The following is a 27,291-nucleotide window of genomic DNA, read 5'->3' as shown; positions in this document are numbered from 1 at the left end:
TCCCATGACTCTGAGATCATGTCCTAAGCTGAAGACTGACTGAGCCACCCAGGCACCCCACAAATAAAAATATTTTTAAATAAAAGAATAACATAAATGGATAAGAAGTGTATCTCTTTATTTCTTAATAAATGAGAGAAAAAGTAAACCTGAAATCTTGAACCATTAGATAATACTTAACTACTGGATTCCTGGGTAAATATATGGCATTTTTCTTGAAATTAATCTGCATCCTAGAAATACACATCATAAATACCCTATACACTTATATCTCAGAAGTTATGTTCCTTTTATTTGTCGGGGTGTGTGTGTGTGTGTGTGTGTGTGTGTGTGTGTGTGTACGAGTACAGGTTATGTCGGCAGTGTGTGGGCATACTACTTTCAGAGCTGCCACTCTAAGGATACATTGAGTTCATGCTATCACCATCAAAACAACATTCCCTTCAATTATTTTCTGCAAGAAATTATGATACAACAGACTAAAAGAATCTAGGAGTTAAGATTTATGTTGCAGCTTCTTTTTATCATTTGCTGCTGACATGCTTTCATAATACAATTACAGCTATCACATAGGCATCCAGCTACATTGCTTCAAGAATGATCTTTTCCTTTGTGTGCACTAACGTGGAACACTTTAGATATGTGTTTGTACCTCACAACGTTCACTGAGACACATTTTCTGTTAGTTTGCAGAAGGAGGCTCATATCCCATTCCAATATCCATGTGGGCCTGTCATGCTTTTATTAATTTATTCCTTTCCACTTCCATGACTTTCAGTGAAATATTGTAATACACATAATGTTTGTTGTTATAGTTGTAGTATTTTTTTTATTATGTCACAGCAGGGAAATGCTACTGGAAGAAATAATTAAATGTAAAGTCATTTGAAGGACTCTACAATTTCTTTAGAACTCAAGTTGGGAAGTAATTCAGAATCCTATCTCCTCAGGCAAGGATGATCTACTTGAATTCCTTGGAAAGGTGAAGGGCCTTTTATTATTACAAATTTTGCAGAGACTAATTTGTGAAAAAGAAGTACATTTTTTCTGACCCTAATTTCTAAAATACCTACAGAGAAATAAGTCCCATGTTCTAGAAGGTTATCAATGATGAAACTGGTCATAGGAATTTTTATAACATAATGAAAAGAAAAAATATTTCTGGTTTGTTTAGAGAAAAATAGTAAAATTTAGTATATAAATTAAAAATGTATAAATATAGCATATATCAGAAATACATAGGTAACATATATCACATTCAATGATGTTACCTATAGCCAGGCTTTGGTGGGCTTCATGAGTATAATTCTGAAAATAAAGCAAAAACTCCTATTATCATGAAACAAACAAGTCAATGTTATTAAATTAGGAGGTGATAATAGAATACTATTTTTAATAAGATGCTCATATTGGTAGAGGATTGTCAGAATCTTTTACATAGCATGAGTATACTATATTTGAGAAGTGAATTCAGATCTTCAGAAGTATATTAATTAATTGTAAAATATCCTGAGTTGCTTAGGTGATTGGTGGTAAAGGTTTGGGAACATCAAAATGTCTCTGAATAAATCAACAATGTAAATAATTTTAGCTGAAAAGGTTCTCTTCAGTTAAATATCACCTCACCTTCAAACTTATAGTCATCCAGTTTCCTCCTTTTATACCACCCCTCTCTTCTTGCCTTTTTTACTGCTTCTAAAGTATGTGTTCTTCTTTTTATATTGCAGTATTCCTGCAGACTTCTATTCTTTTCCAAGCATTTACTTTCTCAATACACTAATAAAGTCTAAGGAACACCTCCAGATGTTTATTTCCATAAGGTTGATAGTACCAACAGTTATGGGTACTGGTATTCTGGAAAGACTTCAGGTCTTTTCAAGCCAAAACACACATATATTTATCTATTGAAATCAGCTGATATGCAAGAAAAACATATTTTGCTTTTGCCATTCGGTAAAAACAAATAAATATGATTTACATATTTTCCTGATATACATGTGATAAACATCTAATTTTATGGAAACTGGTATCAATTAATGCATTTTTTTCATATTAACAAATATTAGGATAATAGTAATTCCCCAACAACTTGGGAAATAACATTTCTCAGAGTTAAAGTACTCTCACATCAGCACATAATGGGAAGATTCAAAATGTATTACACAGAATGACTTACTAACTATACTTGGTAGTATTCTTTTTTTTTTTCACATTTAGCTGTATTTGGTAATATTCTTAATAATAAAGAAACAATGAATCAACTAAAGCTTGTGGCTAATAGAATATTCACAGAGGCAAATTTAGCAATGTATTTAGCATAATTGAATTTTTGCAAGATATAAAAAATAAAACAAAAACACTAAAGAAGAATAAACTCATATAATCAAAGTTACTATAGTGTGTTACAAATAAAGATCCACTTTCATCTTTATAACTTATTAGCAAAAGTTTTGTGAACATTTACGCCATCTAAAATCTCATTACATAAAACACTAGAAATTTTAAAGCATTCTGTTACTTACATTCAAGCTTAATTAAGAAAGGCTGGCATGATAGATTTTCTCATTTACAAGTATTTCAAAGTATTCACGTGATGTATTTAGTTTCTAACTCATAAGCCTTCCCTGTTCCATAGTTTACATTATTGACATCCATTTTACTTTATTTCCATATGCCATACAAATTTCAGCTTATTCCCCATTATAACCAGTGTTGTTTTTTTTTTACTGAAATATTGCCATAGATAATTGTGTCGCCACCAAGTCCAAAATGTGAAAAGGAAAATCTTATTTCATAGATATTTTTAAACTAAATATTTCATCACAAGTACTCAAGTGTTTTTGCCTGAAAATTTATCCTAAGGCAGAAAATAAATGCCATATAATTTAATAAGCTAAATGCCATGTTTTCATTATTTGTATGTGAAAAAGATAAGCAACCACTAATAGCACATGTGTGGGGGGGATAAACATGCACACACACACAAACATAAAGACACATGTATATTTTCTTTTCAGTAACAAGGACTTGTTCATACTTGTTTTCTAAGTCAGTCTCTTTTATGAAAAATAGTGCACATTTTAGACAGAGCACACAAGGCAATGAATTGCAATAGTAATCATGGATTTGGGAGCTGGATTGTGTAGGCTAACATTTCAGCTTTGTAGGCACCATGTAACTTTTGGATGTTAATTAAACTCTCTGTGCCTTAGTTCCACCATCAGTGAAAAATGACAGTAGTATCCATTACACAGGAGTAAGGGAAGAATTAAATGTGTTAATTCATGTAAAGTGCTTAGAACATTATCTGGCTTATAGGAAGTTCTCAAAAAAAATCTTGCTTATAAATAGTTATTAGTTATAGCTGAAATATTTAGTATTAGTTATACAATCAGCTTTGTCCTATCAATGCTTGTTTTTCCAAGAAGCATTAAATGACCTAAAATACTTTAAAAACACAATTGATTCATATAAAAAAAGAGGCTGAAAGTCTCGAGAGCTTCAGATTCACAATAATTGAATTATTTCCACTAAGAATTTCAATAATAAAAATTTGCATATGGCTGTAATTGGATATGGATAAAACCTGAGTCAAACCAATCCAATATTTGGTTGAATGTTTGCATGAGAGAAAATGAGTTCTTCTCACCATAATGATGATGATCAAGAGCATAGTTCTTAAGTATTTTAAATACTTTACCATTTTATCACCCTTGCTATAATGAACAAAGTCTCAAGTCTCTCAAATAAGAAGTGTATTGACTTAAAATAAATTCTTCAGCAAGTAAATTTCTATGTGCTTTAACTACCCCATTGGTACAATGGGAGTGATAACAATAGGTATTGCTTAGTGTTATGGGGAGGAATTAATGAACTAATGAAAGGTGAATTCTTTACCAGAGTTTATGGCAAATAAGAAGCACACAATAAATGTAAATAAGTATTATATTACCAATAACAACTGAATATATTTCCTATTTATACAAGCATATTATACCCTGAATATTAAAACTACAGCTAGAGGTAAAATGCCTAAATAATCAGCTAGCAAGGAAAGGATATTTTCCTAAAAGTATAACTCACTGGCTATATTGATCAATTCTGTAAGATTGGTTTCTTGTTAAAACTTTACTTTTTTTTTAACCAACATATTGATTGCATTATATAAATTATGGATGGATTTGGGGGCACCTGGGTGGCTCAGCCGTTAAGCTTGTCTGCCTTCGGCTCAGGTCATGGTCCCAGGGTCCTGGGATCGAGCCCCACATCGGGCTTCCTGCTCAGCGGGAAGCCTGCTTCTCCCTCTCCCACTCCCCCTGCTTGTGTTCCTGCTCTCGCTAACTCTCTGTCAAATAAATAAATAAAATCTTTAAAAAAAAATAAATTATGAATGGATTTGAATCTTTCACTGGATTTTTCTGATGTCCGAAGAAATGAAAAAAATTTTCTGATAATAAAAATTATTTTTAATGTCTGAGAAAAAGTAGTAAAAAAAAATCATGTGCTTTGTACCCAAAGAAACCGGTCATGCTTATGCCATCATATAGTAAGTAATTTTAGGTGAATTTCTTAAACTCCATGTACTTCAGTCTCATCAGTAAAATGAAACATAAATGGCAGTCAAAATACTTTGAGATCCACTCCCCCCAGTAGCCTTAGGAATCTTTAAAATTACTGTAATGACAGAGTAACTGAGGTATTATTCTGAATGTCTGCTAAATCTCACTATAACTTACATTCCTCCAGAGTCCTGTGGTAGCCAATTAATCAGTGACAGAATTTATGTTCATAATTTGCTTTGTTCTTTTCCATATCAATTTAAGCTATACTGAAGATGATTACTACAGCGCTTTTATCCTATATCCTCCCCTTTTCAGAAAATTATCTTTCTTTCCTTGGTGATATCTTCTAAATATTTTCCACAAGATGTCAAGTTCTACAGACTGACCACAAAGTGTAAAAGTATCTAAAAACCTGGAGGTGGGGAAACAACTAACATGACCATTCACTATAAATGAAAAAAGAAAGTGATTCTTATACTTTATAAATCAAATGTGCATAGGGGATATTGTAATGACTTTGTATGATGACAGATGGTAAGTACACTTATCATGGTGAGCATTTCATAACATATGTAATTGTTGAATCACTATGTTGTATACCTGAAATACAATATTGTATGTCAACTGTACTTCAACAAAAATAATAATTCACTCATGAAAAAACTCTAGATGATTTTAAAACAAACAACATAAAAATAATGACGACAAAAATAACTAATGTTCAGCCATAAGTAGAAATGAAAAGAAATATTTCCTAAAACATCAATTCTCCTACCCTTTTGTCTCATGACCTCTTTAACTCTTAGTATAACTAAGATTCTCTTAGTATAACTAAGATTCTCAAAGACTATCAGTTTATGTGAGTTACATTATTATGCACCATGTTAGAAAATAAAACTGAGAAATTTTTTAAAGTACATTGCTGCTACTGTCTTGATCCCTAAGATGGCATCAGATTTACCTACTACTGCTTTTGCAAAATCAGTACCCATACCTAATACAATGAAAAAGGCAAATAATAAGTCCAAATTGTTATGAAAATAGTTTTGACCTTGTGGATCCCTGGAAAGAACTCAGGAATTCCAAATTTTCCGTGAACCACACATTGAGAATGGCTGCATGAAGGGTTAATATCCCCCAAGGTCTGGAAGAGACAGCCAACACAACTCCCTTTAGTTTTTATCCTAACCTATCCTGAAATATTTTAATCACTTACTAAATTCTTAAATTTCAAAGCACACATATATAACATAATTTCACTCAAATTTAAATGAATAGCAAGAAGCACTAACAAGCATTTTAGTAGGACATTATCAAAGTATATTCTCAGAATTGAAAAGGGCTGAAATATTAATGAAGAAATAAGTGCCTTCCAGACAGGAATTTCCCAGCTTCTCCATATTCTCTACATTTCGGATTTGATAATTGGGAATTACCTTCCTTCCTTCATTTCCTTTCCTTTTATTCTTAATAAATATGCACAAAACAGTAATTCTTAAGGCAATGAGTTATATATTATAGTTTCTATGTCCATCTGTTCTTTTTACTGCATTGAACATGCATTCAATGGAAAACTCCCTGATATGAGGGATTATTTTTGATCTGTTATAATTCATAAGAGAAAAGCAAGATATAATGTAATAATTCTGTTAAAGGAGCAAAGGAGAATACTCAAATGGAAAAACTCACGTATATACACACAGTTATTGAAGAACATTTACCCAGTTATGTACACACAGCAACTGCTGCTGACATTTCTTCTTTGACTGCTATTGTAAGAGTTCTTAACTTCACCAGGATTGAATACAACAAAAACCAAGATCTTTTTGTAAGCTGTAAAATCCCCTGCAGTGGTACTGATATAAACCGAAATACAACTTTTTCAGAAAAGTGAGAAACAACTTTATTTCTCCCTTCTTCCCTTCCTCACTCCCTCCCCCACTCTTTTTTTTTTTTTTGCATGTTCCCATTGTGACTAAGACATAAGACAATGTAACCTTGCTAAAATGCTGGGAGAAGATTAAAAGTAAAACTCAGATCACTCATTTAAGTAGAAAAATAATCATCCTACTTTATATATTTAACATCTCTACTTGACAGAAAACTCTAAAGAGGGTATTGGTTAAATGTCTAGATTATGATCTTTGATTCCAAGAGAATTCAAAACACAAGAAACATATTTCTATCCATGCCTCCAGAAATAACAGCTATTTCTTTGATACTGTCCCACTGAAATGCCCCTAAATCTAACTTGACTTTATTCACTTTCTAGCTTAAAACACAATGCATTGGGGCGCCTGGGTGGCTCAGCCGTTAAGCGTCTGCCTTCGGCTCAGGTCATGATCCCAGTGTCCTGGGATCAAGCCCCGCATCGGGCTCCATGCTCGGCGGGAAGCCTGCTTCCCCCTCTCCCACCCCCCCCCCCCCGCTTGTGTTCCTGCTCTCACTGTCTCTCTCTCTGTCAAATAAATAAATAAAATCTTAAAAACACACACACACACACACACAATGCATTAAGAATAGACATGTAGACAGAAAATGGATTAGTCATTGTGTGGTGTGGGAAGGAGATGGAGATTACCAGTAATGGGAATCAGGATCTTAATGTGGTGATGGAAATACTCTAAAACTGATTTATGGTGATGTTGCATCACTTGGTAAACTGGTAAATTTACTTAAAATATCATTATACTTCAAACAAGTGGATTATATGGTATACAAAAATGCTTCAGTAATGTCATATATAAAAACGAATGCAATGAATGAGAGAAGGCAGACACCGAAAAGCATATGTTATATGAATTCATGTATTTAAATTATGAAATGGGCAAAAATGATTTAAGGTATTAGAAGGCTCAATAGCAGCAAAACTTGGGGCGGGAGTGGACAATGGCTGGTGCAGAGTATGAAGGGGTACATCTGAGATGCTGTTAACGTTCTATGTCTTCATCTGGTTGTCAGTTGGATGAGCTTGGTTTGTGAAAATTCACTGAGTTGTATATATTTATGATAAGAGCAATTTTCCATATGTATATTACCTCAATAAATGTACACTATGTACACATACATATATACCTGTTCACAAATGCCTTTTCAATTTGAACAATATATGCAATTCTACATAAAGTAATACTGTTATAGCACATATTTAAAATATGTGTCCAAAAAGACGGCATGAGGAAGTCATATGATATTCAAACTTCCCACATTTAGATGGAGTTTATGTCCAGCTACTAAGAAGAACTCCAACAGGACTTTGTATTGACAAGGGGGATAGCATCAAGCTAGTTTATCATCAAATTACCAAGGTTTCTTAAGAGCATGTGAACTGGGCCTATGGGGAGACTGGTGGGAGGCTCGCCTCACGTCGTGGCGCATTTCAAAGAGGCTTTGGAGAAACTAAATAGTGCAGAGCAGCCACCAATAAGCTTTTGAAGAATAAGAAGAGGTTGGGTGAGGGATTATTGAAGGGAAGCTGTCCCCTCATGTTCTTTTTGGTGCCTTATATACCTAATATATCTTATATATCTAATATATTTTATATCTAATATCACTTTGGTCTCTTCTGGTTCCACCAACCCTGCCATCCTTCAAGGACCAGCTTAACCTTCTCTCTCCAATGAGCACTCTTTAACATTATCTGGCCAAAAGAGCTTTCCTCCTTTTTTTGAACTCCTCAATAAACATAAATGTGATAAAAACAAAATACTGAGCAAATAATCTGTTTGTCTTTTATCTGCCAAAAAGCTATCGGTGTGTGGGCAGGAACCATGCCTAGCTTATTCATCCACCAAACTCCAGAGCCGTCACGGTGCACTCCATGTTGTGGAATTTCAAGCGTTGGTGGAGTTAAAAATGGAAATATTTCCATTAATAGCCGAAGATAACATGAAACCTCAGCTGCATTCAAAATGTAAAATTTCTGCAGTTATCAGTTGCCAACAGTCATTTTCACATTTAGGTTCTAAAGCTATATGTACCATTTTTTTAAATCTCTGAAGTATGTAAATGTAAAATAAAAAGAAACAAAAATCAGTCAGATCATAGAATTAAGAAAGCTTTTAAGCGGCATGACACCATCGGAAAGCACATTTACTTATTCATTTACACATCATTAAACATCAGAAGTTAGTTTTAGGTAAAATCAAGAGAAAGTCTGCCCTCTAAAAGCCTACAATTTACTTTAGACAAGGCAACCGTCTGGGGTGTGATAATACAGGTTTATTAATGTTTAGCTGCAATAAAAAAGGATGCAGATGATAACAAGTGAGTGAGAATACAAGTTCCAAGAAGGATAAGGAAATGTTTTCTGACATTTTAATAAGTCTTCTAGCAGGGTAATGAAAGAATAGGAAAAGCACAGAACTTTCGGAGGGGATGAGGGCAAAATGGTGTAAAAACACACTTGGATTTGAGAACACGAGGTGTAATCGGCAAGACAGTGAGGAATCTGGCAACTCTAGAGAATGTATCAGATTCAAAGTTCTACTGGAGAAAAACATGGAAATCAAGTGCCACATCCTTTAGATTCAAGTCCCCAGTTTTACACACATAACTAACATTTTATTATACGGTTTTATTTATGTATTTGTTCAATGTGTATTCAAATATCTACATGAATACTATTTCATGTCTGTCCTTGCCTGTAACATCTGCCTAATTTATGAGGCTGAAGCAAGTTATGAAGGCTGTTTAACAAGGTTATACAAGGATACACAAAAACATTTTGTATTTTGTAATATAATCCTCTGATCTAGAGACATGCTTAAAAATGTTTAGACACTGATATAATGTCTTTCTAGAACTTTAAATGAGAGAAAACAATAATTATCTAAATATCTTTTAGAAAAGTTCCCCCATTATAATTTTAATTCAAATGGATTATTTAAGCTGTCCGTATCATTATTAATATGATACATCCATATCATAATTAGAAATTATTAGCATTATTTAACATGCTGTCACTCGCAGGACAGTGAAGGTTCATTAATTATAAAGCAGCTGAAGCTGACATGGCCATCTCATCTCTTAGGAACTTAGAAGATGGAACCTGACTTCTTCTAAGAGTCAAAAGCATTTATTTCGAACAAGTGTAAATGTAGTATATTTAGCAGTCCAAATACAACCAAGGAACTTGCCTCCATACAAAATTAACCACAGTTATTTCAGCTGATAATTCTTACTTGAGAAACCACCAGGGGGCTTCCACAAATGATTCACTCAGGGTGCTTAAAGCAATTTTACTCTTCAGATTTGTCACTTTACAGACACATCCCATATAATTCAGCAGCTTGAGAGGATCCATTGTAACTATTTTTTGTAATAATTATAAGATTAAGGGCTTATTTTGGGAGCCATTAATAATATCAATAAAAGGATTAAAACAAATTCAATGAAAATGATAAAGAGATCAAAGAGCTAGTGAAGTTAATGCTTCTGCTACATTTAAAATGAAAAGCTAATCACAGAAAAGCAGAATTTCCTCCTCAACTTACACCTCGAATGGATTTAAAGAATCCATTTTTGTTTGTTGGTCTGACAGAAATAAATAAAATTAAAAAAAAAAATTAGTCATAGTGCCCATTCATACTACACACGGAAAATCACTCAGGACAGACACCATTATAACACCTACACACAATGAAGTAATTAGACTTCTTTTAGGCATAACATCAGAGAATTTAACCATAGTTGGAGGCATGTCAAATATATAACATGAAGAGACATACAATGAGAGATAAGAAAGAGACACACAAGAAGAACCGAACACAACCGAACTTACATCAAATGGAATCCCTAATTTTAAAATCTTATTTCTCATTAATATTCACCTCAGCATGAGTTAGCATTTTAAAAATTGATAAACAAAAGCCCTTAGATTTGCCCAGAGCGACCATTATCCTTCAAGCATACTTCAGATGTTTTGATCATCAAAAACCGGGCACGTTATAATTTCTACTAACAATTTATACAACAGTAATTTATAAAAAATAAGATTCTATCAATTTATTAATCACACACAAACATACATATCAGAAATTTAAGCATCAAGAAGACAAATAGCTAAAAACAATGCAGGCTTCCTTAAGGACAAGAAAGGTAAGCCTCGAGAACTATTGTATGTGATTTTATATACTTGAATTTGTTTATTTTTACATATGCTATGACTTCCCCCATATTTTAAGAACTCCTTAAATAATAAAAGAAAATAACTGGCTAAATAGAAATCCTAAGGAAAAAAATAATTCACTAAATAAGTAATTTACTGATTATTTTAAAATTACTTTGTGAGCATATAGTCAGAAGGTATGAAGGCGGGGCGCCTGGGTGGCTCAGTTGATTAAGCAACGGCCTTCGGCTCAGGTCATGATCCTGGAGTCCCGGGATGGAGTCCCACATCGGGCTCCCTGCTCAGCAGGGAGTCTGCTTCTCCCTCTGACCGCCCCCCCATGCTCTCTTTCTCTCTCTCATTCTCTCTCTCAAATAAATAAAACCTTTAAAAAAAAAAAAGTATGAAGGCTTATAGTAAATGCATGATTTCACTAATTTCTGAGAAATCATAGTAATACTGAACAAATATTTAAGAGATATATAAATAATATTTAGCTAATTTATCAAGAAATTTTAGTGTAATTTAAACCTTCTATAATATCGATTCCCATTGACCATTTTCTTTAGAATTGAAGATCTTTTCTTTATCCAATGATATTATATATTATATATATTATAAATATTACCTTAATTTACATTATTTGAATATGGTAATATTGTGAATACCTTAAATGAATATTACTAGATAACAAAGTAATACTTTTTTCATTGTTTTTCAAGGCCAAATAATCATTAATCAATAGCCTTTTACTACATTTTGATTAATGGTTATAAAAATTGCCTATTAACTTTTCTTCTTTTTCATACACTGATAGAAAATATTTATTAGCAGTAAAATAACTTTTCTGAAATTTCTGGAGAAAATTACAAAAGTCTGTTTTTGAAAACTGTGAAAAATAAATTAATTTCTCATCTATTGAGCCCAGTTCTAGAGAAGTCAGAGTACACCATGAAACCGAATAACTAATCTAATAAATTTTAATAATTTCCAAATGCCATTTTCAATCTCTAATACCAGCATTTTAGTGATATGGGAAACCAGTTTGAAATTGAAGAAGTAGTTGTTTTTTATTTTTAAGATTTTATTTATTTATTTGACAGAGAGAGACACAGCGAGAGAGGGAACACAAGCAGGGGGTGTAGGAGAGGGAGAAGCAGGCTTCCCGCTGAGCAGGGAGCCGGATGTGGGGCTCAATCCCAGGAGAGCCGAAGGCATACGCGTAAGGACTGAGCCACCCAAGGGCCCCAAAAAGTAGTTCAAATTATTCTAAAATATACAATGCTATTTGTATTCTTACCTATGCTCAATATGTCACACAGATTCATGTTGAGAGTTTATACTAAATGCACAAGAAAAAAGATTAGAAGTATCATACCTTTGAGACATAATCTTATAGGCATCTGGCAGGTAGCATCGGATATTCTCCATCTGAGCAGGGTCAGAGTCACAAATTTTGTCATCAGTCCTCCCATAGTTGGCACTTTCTATCATGATGACATCCGTTCCTGGACAGCGGAGCTCTATGGGGTAGCTCTCACAGGAGAGCTCTCTGCGGACCACAGCCATCGGAATTGGGGCACGGCTGAAAGCTACCAGAAGGAGGAGGAAGAAACGTCAGTCATCTTTACAACATACAAAGGAAAAGTACCTGTGTTTGCTTTTCCAGTGTTTGGGGTAAACTAATACCAAAAAATAAACCAGTTGCAGTTAACAATTTTAGCTAAAACAGAATATTTCTCACTTCAATAACTTTAGAGTCCTTTTAAAAATCTAAGAATAACAGCTATTTCATAAAACTTTATCTAATACAGTTTTCTTATAAAGAACACTCGGATTTTCTAAAAATTTGTCTGGTATGTGAGGTAAAGTCTATGTAGAAATATTATCCAGTTTGTAGAGAAAGATTCTCAGGTAAACCTCAGGGGTTTCATACGTGTGTCTTGTTTTATTTTGTTTTATGGGAACTATTACCAAAAATTGCATTTTTGTTGAGTTTATATAATCTTAAGCATTCTATTTCAATTTTAAAACATGATTTCATTTTTCAGTAAAAAATAATATAATCACTATACTTTATAATTTAATTATACTGATAATAAGTGTTCTTTAGGAAAGTAGAGATTTATATGGAGAAAAACTAAATTTTCCTTCAGCTCTCTCCACACACTTTCCCCTCACTGTCAAGAGATAACCAGGGGGCGCCTGGGTGGCTCAGTTGGTTGAGCAACTGCCTTCGGCTCAGGTCATGATTCTGGAGTCCCGGGATCGAGTCCCACGTCGGGCTCCCTGTTCAGCGGGGGGTCTGCTTCTCCCTCTGACCCTTCCCCTCTCATGCTCTCTGTCTCCCATTCTCTCTCTCAGATAAATAAATAAAATCTTTAAAAAAAAAAAAAAAAAGAGAGATAACCAGATAGCATTGTGGTGACCTTCCTATTAGAATTTTCTACAGAAAAACAAATAAACATTATATGTTTCCTCCTACCCTTCTTTATATTTTATTCAGGTAGTATTATACTACACATGTTGTTTGATACCTTGATTTATTTTATTTATTATTTTAATGAATATCTCTTTTCATTTCTGTATTGTAGTCCTCATTTTAATAGCTGGATTTTATATACCTATAAACATTATATAATTGATCTTATGTGGATGGGCATTTGGGAATGTCCATGTGTTTTTGTCATAATACTGTAAAGAAGTATAAACATATTTGTGTACCTTAGCTATAATATTTTAGAAAAAATATAATTATCCAAATGTATTTTATGTATGTTTTTATAAATGAAATTGATGGATCAAAGGGGAAATATATTTCAAGTTTGGCAAAAATCAACAACTAGATATGCAAAAAACTTAATAAACATGTATGGTTCTACCAGCAGCACTTTTCATTTCAAAACAACATATTACCAATTCCTTTAAATTTTGCCAATGTGATAGACAAATAATGATACAATATCCTTTTTACAAATTTTTCAGTATTCTATTTGTACAATGGAATATATTTTCATGTTTATCAACCGTTCAAATTCCTTTTATTTATGAATTGCCTCCTCACATTTATACATGGTTCACTATTGTAAAAGTTTTTTGTATAACAAGAAAATTAAAAAAAAATTGGTCCTTTATATTTGTGGCAAATACGTTCTTTTAGTTTGTTGTTTGATTTTAGATGTTTGCTGAACATATATATTTCATTTTTACACAGGGAATTACCCATCTTTTCATGTCAAGTTTACGTTTCCCACTCCAAGACTGTGAACATAATCAGTACATTATTGGAAGAAAGTCAAATGTTTAATTGTAAAAACTCAAGTATTCTTTTAAAAGCATATAATTGAAATTCTAAATTAAGTGTTTACCAATCATCTAATAAGTTGATTTCCACATAATAGAAATAATTATAGAGACCCATACATGATAGCTATAAATATGCATTAATATTTGATTAATTCACTAATGTGTACATATACAAAAATATGTATTTAAATAAATATATGCAACTTTTCCTGTAGCTTTTTTACAAAGCATGAAATGTGAAAATAAAAGAAGGGAGGAGAGAAACAATGAGTGGAGGTAGAGAAAGAAAAATTTTATTACTCTAAGTATTTTCACTTAAAACTTAAAAGAAATATTGATTTGGGGGACGCCTGGGTGGCTCAGTCAGTTAAGCATCTGCCTTCCACTCGGGTCATGATCCCGGAGTCCTGGGATCGAGCCCCACATCGGGCTCCCTGCTCAGCCGGGAGTCTGCTTCTCCCTCTCCCTCTGCTCCTGCCTCATGCTCATGCTCTCTCGCTCACTCTTTCTCTTAAATAAATAATCTTTAAAAAAAATATGATTTGATTTGTGAAATCATACGATTATTTCAAAATTGGGAATGATATTAGTTTTTACATCATTTCTGTAATGTTTCAGAAAAGCTACAATTGCACAATACACCGCATGCATAACTTCTGAGCAGGTCCCTTGAAGTTCTCAAGCAGCACGTACAGGTAATTCCATTCTGGTTGTTATTCAACATCTTGTTTGCTCTGTCACTCTCTCTCTCACACACATACACACACAGAAGAATCTAGCACATCCACAGCATTCATCAGAGAGTTAACATAATTAGAGGTTGGTTGTAACATTATTTTTAAAGTTTGCTCTTGAGTCAACATTTTGACACGGTATTCTGCCAATAGAGAGACACTGAATTTCTGAAATATGCATTTCTATTTTTCCTAAAATAAAATAAAATATCCTTATCTATCATTCTGAAATTAGACAGTTGTTTAAACATGACATCCTTTTTAATAGTGAGGTTTCTAAAAAAAAAGATTTCAGTTTTCAAGGATAAAGACATTTCCATTAATGTATTTAGTATTTTACGTAATGGAATCATTGAATAATAAAAATATTCCAAATTAGGGATCCAGTTTCATGACTTAGGTATGGAATCAGAGGGGTTGTTTTTGTTTCTTTGGTTTTTATTTTTGGTTTTAATAAAAGTTTTTTGAAATCAGAATTTTCCAGGAAATTTTTTAGCATTTGCTAAAAGGCAATTTGTTTCTTAACTTTGGTATAACTATTTTAAAAATAACATTGAAACTGCTTCCAAACATTGAATTGATCTGGCTATATTTTAACTTAAACAGTTAAGTTAAATTAAGTTAAAAAGCAAGTTAATTTAACAAGGAAACAAAACAAATAAGCAAGTCATACAATTAAAGCATTTGTTTGACTAAGTGGACAATTTGGTTAATTAAATTCATCAGTCAATTTTTGTCAAAACATGTGTATTTAGAGAAAGGTTTATTCTGGTTCTTAACTGTCAAAAATATGATTTAAAACCAGACCCTCGACAGTTGCAAAGTCAGCTAAAATGTGGAGGCCAAAATTTTCCATGTATCTCTTTTGACCCTGTAAGAATTATACAAAAGTTATGTATATGGCAATTTTTACAGACAGCCAGAGTTGATTTGTGGATGCTTTCTCCCATTTAACATATAATTGCATTTGTATCAGTAACCCAGTGATAAATTACACTCCTAAATGATGGATGCTTTGTTTAAAGGAATGTATTACTGGAAACTATCACATTATCTAATTAGCTATTTAAATTACTTTTAATTATATTGCTAAATGCTTTAATCAGCAACCAAAGTCCAATGGAAAAAAAATATGCTTAAGTTAAAAGTTTTTTTGTTTTTTTTTTTAACCATTCAGTTATTGTGCTAACAACAGAGAGATATTTTTTAGTAGAGGAAAAGACTAAGACATGGGAAATGTCAACAATCCAAATGCAGGATAGTCCGTGAAACTGTCTATTACATATTGTATTAGGGTAATATTGCATTGGGCATTGGGAAGTGGCTGTGGGAAAATAATTTGGGGCAAAGAAGGCATATTCTTGAACTCCTCCTCACTTTTATTCCATGAGTTAATCTGTTATAACAAGGAACAGAGTATCACCATTAGATGTGTAATAGGTATTAGCTAAATAAATTGGAAAAACATTACCCACTGACCGTGGGACTAAGGAGGCATGGACGAAATGAAGCTTCTCCACTAAAGATGGCCAGAACCTCAGCAAATGTCCAGGATCCACAGCAAGCACACACCTAATGAAAAGTGTCCCAGACCAGGGATTAAAATAACACGAGAAAAAGCTCCCTGTTCTTGCTCCCTAGTTTCAGCACAAAACACTTTCATGTTTTCTTTTCTAAGGCCTCAGCCACTCTGTTGTTGAAACCTCTTCTTTATCTTCTTTGGGCTCTCTATCCTACATTTGACTCAAAATACCTTAAGTCCTTAGTAAATTGTGGATGATAATAACAAAGATACCAGTCTAGGGATGGGAGGTGGGGGTGGAGGCAGAGGCTGAAAGCTGCTGACCAAACACAAGTCAAAGGATTTTTTGTGGACCCCAAGGACAGGGCTCAGAGACTTGCTAGGATAACCCTAGGGCACTGGAGGGGAGCTTCAAAGAAGGGAGTGGTAGTTGAGAAATAGAATTTTAAGACAAAGGATATCAGTAAGAGTAACAGTAAACACAGACACAGAGGCAAGCAGCTCCAGTTAGTGGGTTGAGAGCATACACAGTATAATTTATTAAATTTTAAACATGTTGAATTTAAGGAGTCAGGATAATATTCAAAGATGATCAACTGTTGGGGCATCTCGGTGGCTCAGCCAGTTAAGCTGGGACTCTTGGTTTGGGCTCAGCTCCTGATCTCAGGGTGGAGAGATGGAGCCCTGAGTGCGGCTCCACACTCAGCATGGAGTCTGCTTGAGATTCTCTCTCTCCCTCTCCTCGGTCCCTCCGGCTTATGCGCCCACTCCCTCTTTCCCCCGCCCCATTCTCTCCTTCTCTCTCAAATAAATAAATAAATCTTCAACTCTCAGTTGGATCATAGGCTAGAACCATGGGAAGGACATGAAGTAGTGCAGGGAGTATCTCTAGAGAAAAGAATGAATGCAGAAGTTGGAATATCAGTGGCCACTGAAGAAATGTTGGAGGAGCACATTACTGAGTCACACAGAGAAAGGCTCTGTGTATTCAAGGAAGAATTTGATTAAACCAACTAACCTGCTTACCACTTACCACTGCTTTGAGGGTAAGGAAACTTGGTTACAGGACAGATGAATCAAGTTTGCATGTGTGCACGTGTGTGTGTGTGTGTGTGTGTGTGTGTACACACCCATCTCCTTGGGCCAAGCCTTCAATGCCCTGTTCAAATCTCATTTTTCCATGAATTATTCCACTTAAGTCACCAGATTTTATACATATATACATACACGTATATATAAAATTTTATTACATTATTTTATCATTTAATTTATATGTAAATATATAAATACATACAGTCTTCAGCACTGAAAAATGATTACTAATAGGTGCTAAAAACATTTTTTTTCTGCATGCAAATAATCGTAAGAGGAGAAAAAAAGGCTCTTTTGAAAACTTTAAAATGAAAAGGAAAGAGATCTGGTTTCTTATAAGAAAGAAGTAAAACTATTTGTAAATCAAGGCCAATAATTTTAAAGGCATTTCTCTAATTACAGAGAGGGACACAACTACTTGGAAGTGGGCTAGTTTCAACTTATTGCTAATGACTTTAAAAAATACTTCATTACATTATTTAAATGCTGCCAAAAAGCATATATTCCCAATTTTAAGTTTCAATAGAGCCTATAATATAATTTTCTTAAATATGTGTATTTTCTCTGTACCATTTTACATGCCAGCACACTTATCCAAGTTTTAAAAAATGTGCTCTGAAAATTGAGTCCAAAATATTTGGCAGCAAAAATAACATTTAAAACCCAATGAAACATCAACCTATCATCTACTTTCTTTAAAAGTACATCTGCTACCAGTAAGCCTCTAATACACTGAATTTCAACATCTCTATTTCAGCAAAAAATACAATTTAAATATTATAGTATTTAATAAAGTTTAACACAGTAACAAATAAAACTGATACCCTAAAGGAATAACCAAAGGCAATTATGTTCTGAGGGCAAAAAAACAAAACAAAATAAAATAAAACAAACCAAAAAAATAAAAAAATAAACAAAACCCCAAAACCCATGAAATTTAAAATTTCTGAAATTGCAGGAAAAAATGTACTAATGAGTGGAATATCATAAAACAGTTAATGCTGAGCTATCCTTTGACTTAAGGAGCCTCAGCATGAGGGTAACATTAATCTTAATTTTTGAAGATATCTATATAAAAATAAACAAAAATTCAGTAAATACAATTATAAAATTCAAAATAAGTAAAGAAGATATGTTAATGTAATTCTGTGTATATTGATCACCTACAATGTGGCTGCTGGGAGTTATTAAACATAAGCCATGGATGTTGTTTAAATTTTCCCTCCACACTGGGGATTATCTCAGACCTAGGAGTGGTTCTATACACGAATGGGATTCCAAAATCTGGCAGAAGGAGCTTCAGAGTTGTAACATAAAATCAAGAAGATGATAAAAATTCATGCGTGTGATGATCAATTTTATGTATCAACTTGACTGGGCTAAGGGATGCCCAGGTAACTGGTAAGATATTATTTCTGGGTATGTCTGGGAGGGTGTCTCTGGAAAAGAGCATTTGATTCAGTACACTAATAAAGAAGATCACCCTCACCAGTTTAGGTGGGTATCATCCAATCTGATGAGGGCTCGAATAGAACAAAAAGGCAGAAGTATGAATTTGCTCTGTGCTTGAACTGGTGGTATATCCACCTTCTGTAGCCCTCTGACATTGGTGCTTCTGATTCTCAAGACTTTGGACATGAACTAGGATTGACACCAGTGGCTCTCCAGGCCTCAGGCCTCTGAACTCAGACTGAGACTTACAATACTGCCTCCCTGGATTATCAGGCCTTCGAGGTTGGACTAGAACTATGTCACTGACTTTTCTGTGCCTCCAGCTTGCAAACAGCAAATCACTGGACTTCTCAGCCTCCATAATTACCTGAGTCAATCCCTCATAATAAATCTCTTTATATTAATATATAAATATATCTTTATACACATATATATGTCCCTATATATGGATCCATATATGTATCTTATATATATGGATAATTGTGATACATAAAATTTGATAGTTTTAGAAATTTTATTCCTCATCAATATAGTTTAAAAATAATCTGGAGAACACTGATTAATAATGTGAGTGTGGCAAAGGCCCAAAAACCAGGAGTCAGTATCCATCATTACTAAAAACAAAGGGTTACAGGACACTGACAAGATCAGAAGACTCTAAGTCTGGAGCAGGACAGGGCAGATGGGCTGATGATTCAGAGCAAAAGTACTGAGAATCTTTCTAAATGTCTCCATGGGACTTCAGAAGCTTGTAGTTAGAGAATGTGCATCCTATGTAAGGCATAAAACATTATAAAGCACAATGAATTATACAGAACAGATTAAAAAATTATGGAGTGATAAACATGTGCTTGATGCTTAAAAAAGACTTTTTTGAAGGTAGCAAACTTGAGCTGGCCATTAAAGATGAAATAATATATGAATATGGGAGAAAAAAATGGCAAAATATTCTAGGCAGAAATTCTGAGAAAGAAAGATATATTCAGAGTTCCGAGGGAGGATCTCAAAGAAATATCTGCATTTCCATGTTCATTGCAGCATTATTCTCAATAGACAATACATGGAAACAATCTATACATCTATTGATGGATAAATGGATAAAGAAGAGGTGGCACACACACACATATATATATATATACAACATAATGAAATATTATTCAGTCATGTGAAAGAAGGAAATCCTGCCATTTATGACAAAATGGATGGATCTTGAGTGTATTGTGCTAAGTGAAATAAGACAAGACAGAGAAAAGACAAATACTGTATGATACCACTTATATGTGGAATCTAAAAAAGCCAAACTCATAGAAACAGAGAGGAGAATAGTGGTTGCCAGGAGATGGGGTGAAAAAGGGTAGGACTGGTCAAAGGGTATAAACATACAATTATAAGGTGAGTAACTTCTGGGGATCTAGTGTACAACAGAGTGATTATGGTTAACAATACTGTATTATACACTTAAAAGTTGCTAAGAGAGTAGATCTTAAATGTTCTTACCACAGAAATAAATGGCAATTTTGTGAGGTGATGGAGATGTTAACAAACCCTATTGTGGTAATCATTTTACAATACATACGTGTATCAAATCAACACACTGTACACCTTAAACTTATACAATATTGTATGTCAATTAAATAGCAATAAAGCTGGGGATAAAAAAAGATATATTCACAAGAGAATCAGGAGCAGATGCAGGCAGAACTCAACAGTAGTCAAATCAGAAAGATCATTACAATCAGATTCAAAATATAGTCCAAATTATATAGGACAGTGTAAGAATACAATATAATAACATAATAATATTAATAAAATTAATCTTAAAAAGCATTAGCCAATAGATTATTCGAACAGTGAAAGATATTAGTAGAGAGAAAGATAACAGAGTCTGGAATTAATGAGGAAGATACTGTGATAAGCTGTTTAGGGCAAGATGATGATAATAATTGCTAACATTTATGGAGTGCTTTCCATGTGCTGGTGCTTTAAAAGTATCATTTTATTTCAAACCCAAACAATAAAAGCTTGGCAATATTATCATCCCCATTTAGTATACCAGGATATGCACCTTAGCCAAAAAAAGAATGGGAGGCATGAACTAGAAAGTTATGTAGGTAAGAGATGCGATGACCCTTCTTGTGTGTCACACCAAGGAAGGAGGCTTCTCTTGGGAAATGCATAAGGTATTATTAGAATATCACACTAACAATCAAGAACACAATTTTATGGATTGTCATTCCTTTATGACATTAAGTCTAATGCCTGAAAATGAATTATAAGAATTCCATTTGTTATGCCTGACAAGGCTTTTTTGTTTTGTTTTTATTTTTTATTTTTATTTTTATTTTTTTTAAGATTTTATTTATTTATTTGACAGAGAGATAGCGAGAGCAGGAACACAAGCAGGGGGAGTGGGAGAAGGAGAAGCAGGCTTCCCGCTGAGCAGGGAGCCCGATGCAGGGCTCGATCCCAGGACCCTGGGATCATAACCGGAGCCGAAGGCAGACTCTTAATGACTTAGCCACACAGGCGTCCCTGTTTTGTTTTTAAATAGCATAAAATATTATTACTATTCTGACAAGTTAAAGAAATTCTCTCCTAACACTTTGATATTATATCACAAAAATTAATATGAGAATTTTCTTTGTGTAAAAATCTACTGCAATAAGATGGAAAATCACAAATTTTAAAATGTGCCATTAATTTTCAAATGTAGTAATTTTACTTATATTGCAGTGTATAAATATGCAATGTTCTTTATTTCAAATCAACAAATTTAAAGTCTGTTATTCTTATGGTACAACCAAGAAAACCTATTGTCCTAAAGATTCTTTTCTCTCTCTCTTTTTTTTTAAATTTTACTTTTTATTTTTTATTTATTTGTCAGAGAGAGAACACAAGCAAGGGGAGCGAGTAGCAGGCAGAGGGAGAAGCAGGCTCCCCACTGAGCAAGGAGCCAGATGTGGGATTTGATCCCAAGACCCTGGGATCATGACCTGAGCCAAAGGCAGACACTTAACTGACTGAGCCACCCAGGCATCCCTACATTCCTACAGATTCTAACAGGAGAAACGCATGGGAAATTTAGTGAAGGATAAACATAAGTTTTGAATAAACAGTGGTGTCACAGATTAAAACTAAACAAAATTTAATTTTGAAGGAAAGAAATTGCTCAACAGTGAATAAATGCTCTACTGCACAGCACACACCATTCAGAAATACATAAGCAGCACTTACCCACATTCTTTCCCTCCTCCCCACACCACCACACACAATATTCACTGGAAAGGATAAAGAGCTTTCAGTAGTTTATCACTTTTGTTTGTTTGTTTTATCCTAAAGAGGAGTAATACTAAAACATTTCTTTCTAACTCAGCAGCACAAATCCTCTGCAGAAGAGACCTTGTAATAACCTCTTTGGTAATCTTCAACACTGAAAAAAATACACCAGTGTTTATAAATCCTTTATCCAAAAGCTCTACAACAGCATTAACATATATATTAACCCAGTCAGTATGGAACTGTTAGTATCGATGTAATCCACCTGCAAGTAGAACAATATACGTAGCCATAAAGAGCCTGACCAAATCCATTATCTCCACATTGTTACATTTTCCAACCAAAGTTCCTTCTCTGTTTAACATTCATTCCACCGGAATGTATTTGTTAGGAATATTTGTAAATCGACTATGCTACTTGCAAAATGAAATGCTTATCCTTTGTTTTAGTCCAAGTGAAAACTTTTATTAGCAATGTTTTCAATCAAATACATTTTCATTAAGAAGTTGACTAACACTAAATACTAAAAATAAATCCTGGCTTAAAGACTGGGGATCTTTAAATATTTAGTCATATCAGTAAATGAGGAAATGTACTAACCAATCAAATCCCTCAACCCATGAAAGCCCAGATATTTGCCAAATACTCTAAATGTGGGATAGTAAAAGTAGCCAGCTAATTTTTTTTTTTTTCCATAAACACCAATGACAATTTCCCATCCAAAGCAGAAAAGAACAATCAGAATGAGAAAAAGTCCAGCCAAAATGAAACTATAGATGCTAGGCAAAACAAACAAACAAAACAAAAAACAGCACCCACTGGATAATTCTGGAAATTAGCAAAGATTTTGTGAGTGAAAGTGAAGAGTCTGTTGGGCTAGTTCAAAAACGAAATCTCACCTGCCACCCCTAGCTTTGAGACAAAGCCACGAGAAAGAAGAATTCTGAATAAATAGATTTTTATCTTCTTTTTGACAACAATAAAAAACAATACAAATATTCTGAAAGGCAGAAAAGCAGCTCACACACTTAACATCCTAAAACCTTATAAACTGAATTCCAAACCACATTAAAAAAAAAAATCACAGTAAATAGGTGATAAAAGCTAGACCAAGGATTCTTTGTGTATGTAAAAAAATTGTCATGAAATGCCACAGGCACATAGAGCACTCTAATGTATTTGTCCATCTCAACCACAAAATAAACATTGAGGTTTGTAAAACACATTTTCCCACCTACAAAAAAATTTAATAGAAAGTATTTATAGAATTCATTTTCAGGGACACAAGGAAAGTTTCTTAAAATAAGTTAAAATCAAAGTTACAAACATCTACCCCAATGTTTCCTCAAATAATTAAACAAATAAATTTTGAAATAAACAGGAATTTTCAAAGTGGTGGTTGAGAAACACATCTGTCACGCTTCAATGATCAATATCAACTCTCCACATCAATGATTAACTTCATTTATTCTTTCAACAAACATAAATTTACAAATATAAATTGAAGTGCCAGACATTGTTCCAGGTTGTGGGTATTCAATGGTCAATAAAACATTGATTCATGACCTCATGGAATTTACAGTATAGATGGGGCAAGGGATAACATTAAAAATAAATGCACAAATAATTAAATAACCCCCCAATAACCATGAGAAGTGATGGAAAACAAACAAACAAACAAAATATGATACTCTGAGAGAAAATAGCAGTTTCACCAGCTTGAACAACATGTCTATCTCTGGTGTACCCAGGAAAATTGGGAGTGTCCAAAATAATTTTAACAAAAGTGTCTTTAAAATTACAAAAACATAAGTTTAAAATCTCATAATGCTCTATGTTATTGAAAATGATTTATCTCATTAAGTCTTACTTAAACTCTTTTTTTCTTTTTTCTTTTTTTTATGTTTGTTCATTATGAGAAAAGTACTCTTTAATCCCCATCCCCTATTTCCCCCATTCCCCCACCCACTTCCCCTCTGGTAACCATTAGTTTGTTCTCTATAGTTCAGAGTCTGTTTGCTTGTTTATTTCTCTCTCTCTCTCTCTTTTCTTTGCTTGTTTATTTTTTTCTTATTTCACATATGAGTGAGATCATATGATATTTGTTTTTATCTTATTTTGTTTCCCATTATACTCTCTAACTCTACCCATGTTGCTGCAAATGACAAGACTGCATTCTTTTTTATGGCTAAATAAAGAAGTGATCTTTATCCATTCCATCTATTGATGGACACTCAGGCTACTTCCATAGTCTGGCTATTGTAAATAATGCTGCAGTAAACATAGGGGTACATGTATTCCTTTGAATTAGTGTTTTTGTATTTTTGGGGTAAATACCAAATAGTTTGATTCCTGGACTGTAGAATAAATAATAATTTTTTTTTTTTGAGGAACCTCCATACTGTTTTCCACACTGGCTGTGCGAGTTTGCATTCTCACCAACAGAGCATGAGTGTTCCTTTTTCTCCACATCCTCGCCGATACTTGTTGCTTGTTGTGTTTTTGATTTTAGCCATTCTGATAGGTGTGAGGTGACATCTCATTGTAGTGTTGATTTGCATTTCCTTGATGATGAGTGATGTTGAGAATCTTTTCATGTGTTGTTGGCGATCTGGATGTCTTCTTTGGAAAAATGTCTGTTCATGTCTTCTGCCCATTTTTAAGTTTTTTGGGTGTTGAGTTGTATTAGTTCTTTATATATTTTGGATACTAACCCTTTATCAAATATGTCATTTGCAAATGTATTCTCCCTTTTAGTATTATTGTTTCCTTAGCTGTGCAGAAACTTTTCATTTTGATGTAGTCCCAATAGTTATTTTTGGTTTTATTTCCCCTGCCTCAGGAGACATATCTAGAAAAATTGGCTAATGGCTGATGTCAGAGACATTACTGCCTATGTTCTCTTCAAAGTTTTTTATGGGTTCAGGTCTCCATTTAGGTCTTTAATACACTTTGAGTATATTTTCATGTATGGTGAAAGAAAGTGGTCCAGTTTCATTCTTTTGCATGTTGCTCTCCAATTTTCCCAACGCCATTTGAAGAGCCTGTCTTTTTCCCATTGTATATTCATTCCTTCTTTGTTGAATATTTATTCACCATATATTTGTGGGTTTATTTCTGGGCTTTCCATTCTGTTCTATTAATCTATGTGTCTATTTTTATGTCAGTACCATACTGTTTTAATTACTACCACTTTGTAATATAAATTTAAGTCTGGAATTGTGATACCTCCAGATTTGTTTTTCATTTTCAAGACTGCACGGGCTATTCAAGGTCTTTTGTGGTTCCACACAAAGCTTAGGATGTTTGTTGTAGCTCTGTGAAAAATGCTGTTAGTGTTTTGACAGGGATTGCATTTAATCTGTAGATTACTTTGGGTAGTAGACATTTTAACAGTATCTATTCTTCCAACCCATGAGCTTGCAATGCCTTTCCATCTTTTTGTGTCATCTTGAATTTCTTTCATCACAATTTTATAGTTTTCAGAGTACAGGTCTTTCATCTCTTTGGTTAAGTTTGTTCATAGATATTTTATTGTTTTGGTGCAATTGTAAATGAGATAGTTTTCTTAATTTCTCTTTTTGCTACTTCATTATTAGTGTATAGGAATGCATCAGATTTCTATACATTGATTTTTTATCCTGCAACATTACTGAATTCATTTATTAGCTAGCAGTTTTTGAGTGTAGTCTTTCAGGATTTTTATGTATACTATCATGTCATCTGCAAATGGTGAAAATTTTACTTCTTCCTTACCAATGTGAATGTCTTTAATTTCTTTGTGTTGTCTAATTTCTGTGGCTAGGCCTTCCAGTACTATGGTGAATAAAAGTGGTGAGAGTGGACATCCTTGTCTTGTTCCTGACATTAGGAGAAAAGCTCTCAGTTTTTCACCTTTGAATATGATGTTGGCTGTGGGTTTTTCATATAAAGCTTTTATTATGTTAAAGTATGTTCCCTTTAGACCTAATTTGCAGAGGGTTTTTATCATGAATGGATGCACTACTTTATCATATGCTTTTTTCTGTACCTATTGAAATGAGCATATGGTTTTTTATTATTTCTCTTATTAATGTGACACATCACACAGATTGTTTTGTGAATATTGAACCACTCTTGTATCCTGGGAATAAATCCCACTTAATCATGGTGCATGATTTTTTTTTTTTCTAATGTATCATTGGATTCTTTTAGCTAATATTTTGTTAAGGATTTCTGCACCTGCATTCATGAGAGATATTGGCCTATTGTTGTCTTCATTTGTGGTGTCTTTATCTGGCTTTGGTATCACGGTGATACTGGACTCACAGAATGAATTTGAAAGTTTTCCTTCCTCTTGTATTTTTTGAATAGTTTGAGAAAAATATATATTAACTCTTTAAATGTTTAGCCGAGTTTGCCTGTGAAGCCATCTGGTCCTGAACTTTTGTTATTTGGGAATTTTTTGATTACTGATTTATTCTCCTTGCTGGTAATCAGTCTGTTCAAATTTTATATTTCTCCCTTCTTTAGTTTTGGTCGTTAATATGTTTCTAGGAATTTATCCATTTCTTTTGAGTTGCCCAATTTGTTGGCATATAGGTTTTCATAATATTCTGTTAGAATTGTTTGTATTTCTGTGGTGTTGGTTATTTCTCCTCATTCATTAATGATTTTGCTTATTTGAGTCCTCTTTCTTTTTTTTTTTTATGAATTGTGCTAGAGTTTTATCAATTTTGTTGATCTATTCAACGAAACAGCATCTGATTTCATTGTTCTATTTTTTTGTTTTGCTTTGTTTTGTTTTTATATCATTTATCTCAACTCTAATCTTTATTACTTCCTTCCTTTTGCTGCATTTGGGTTTTGTTTGTTCTTCTTTTTCTAGTTCCTTTAGGTGTAAAGTTAAGTTGTTTATTTAAGAGTGTTCTTGCTTCTTGAGGTTGGCCTGTATTGATATAAACTTCTCTCTTGGAACCACTTTTGCTGCATCTCAGAGATTTTGAACCATTGTGTTTTCATTTTCATTTGTTTTCATGTGATGTTTTATTTCTTCTTTGATTCCTGGGTTGAACCATTCATTGTTTAGTAGCATGTTATTTAACCTCTATGTATTTGTGCTCTTTCCAGATTTTTTCTTGTGGTTGATTTCTAGTTTCATAGCATTTTGGTCAAAAAAGATGTATGGCATGACATTGATATTTTTTAATTTGTTGAGACTTGATTTGTGGCCTAATATGTGATCTATCCTGGAGAATG

General features: G+C 33.5%; 1 protein-coding gene across 25 annotated transcripts in view; it reads right to left on the bottom strand.

Moving 5' to 3' along the window:
* The window catches only part of ADGRL3 (adhesion G protein-coupled receptor L3), an 829,369-nt gene that overhangs the window by 425,515 nt on the left and 376,563 nt on the right, over positions 1-27,291 (bottom strand). For all 25 annotated transcript variants that reach the window (XM_078068714.1, XM_078068715.1, XM_078068719.1 and 22 more), the window contains one exon: positions 12,050-12,263. In XM_078068714.1, the coding sequence (XP_077924840.1) occupies positions 12,050-12,263 (214 nt within the window). The remainder of the gene's footprint in view (positions 1-12,049; positions 12,264-27,291) is intronic.

This window comes from Halichoerus grypus, chromosome 3 (assembly GCF_964656455.1).
Source record: "Halichoerus grypus chromosome 3, mHalGry1.hap1.1, whole genome shotgun sequence".
Lineage (NCBI taxonomy): Eukaryota > Metazoa > Chordata > Mammalia > Carnivora > Phocidae > Halichoerus > Halichoerus grypus.
Note: the sequence above shows the minus strand (reverse complement) of the source record. Positions and strands in the feature narration are given on the sequence as shown.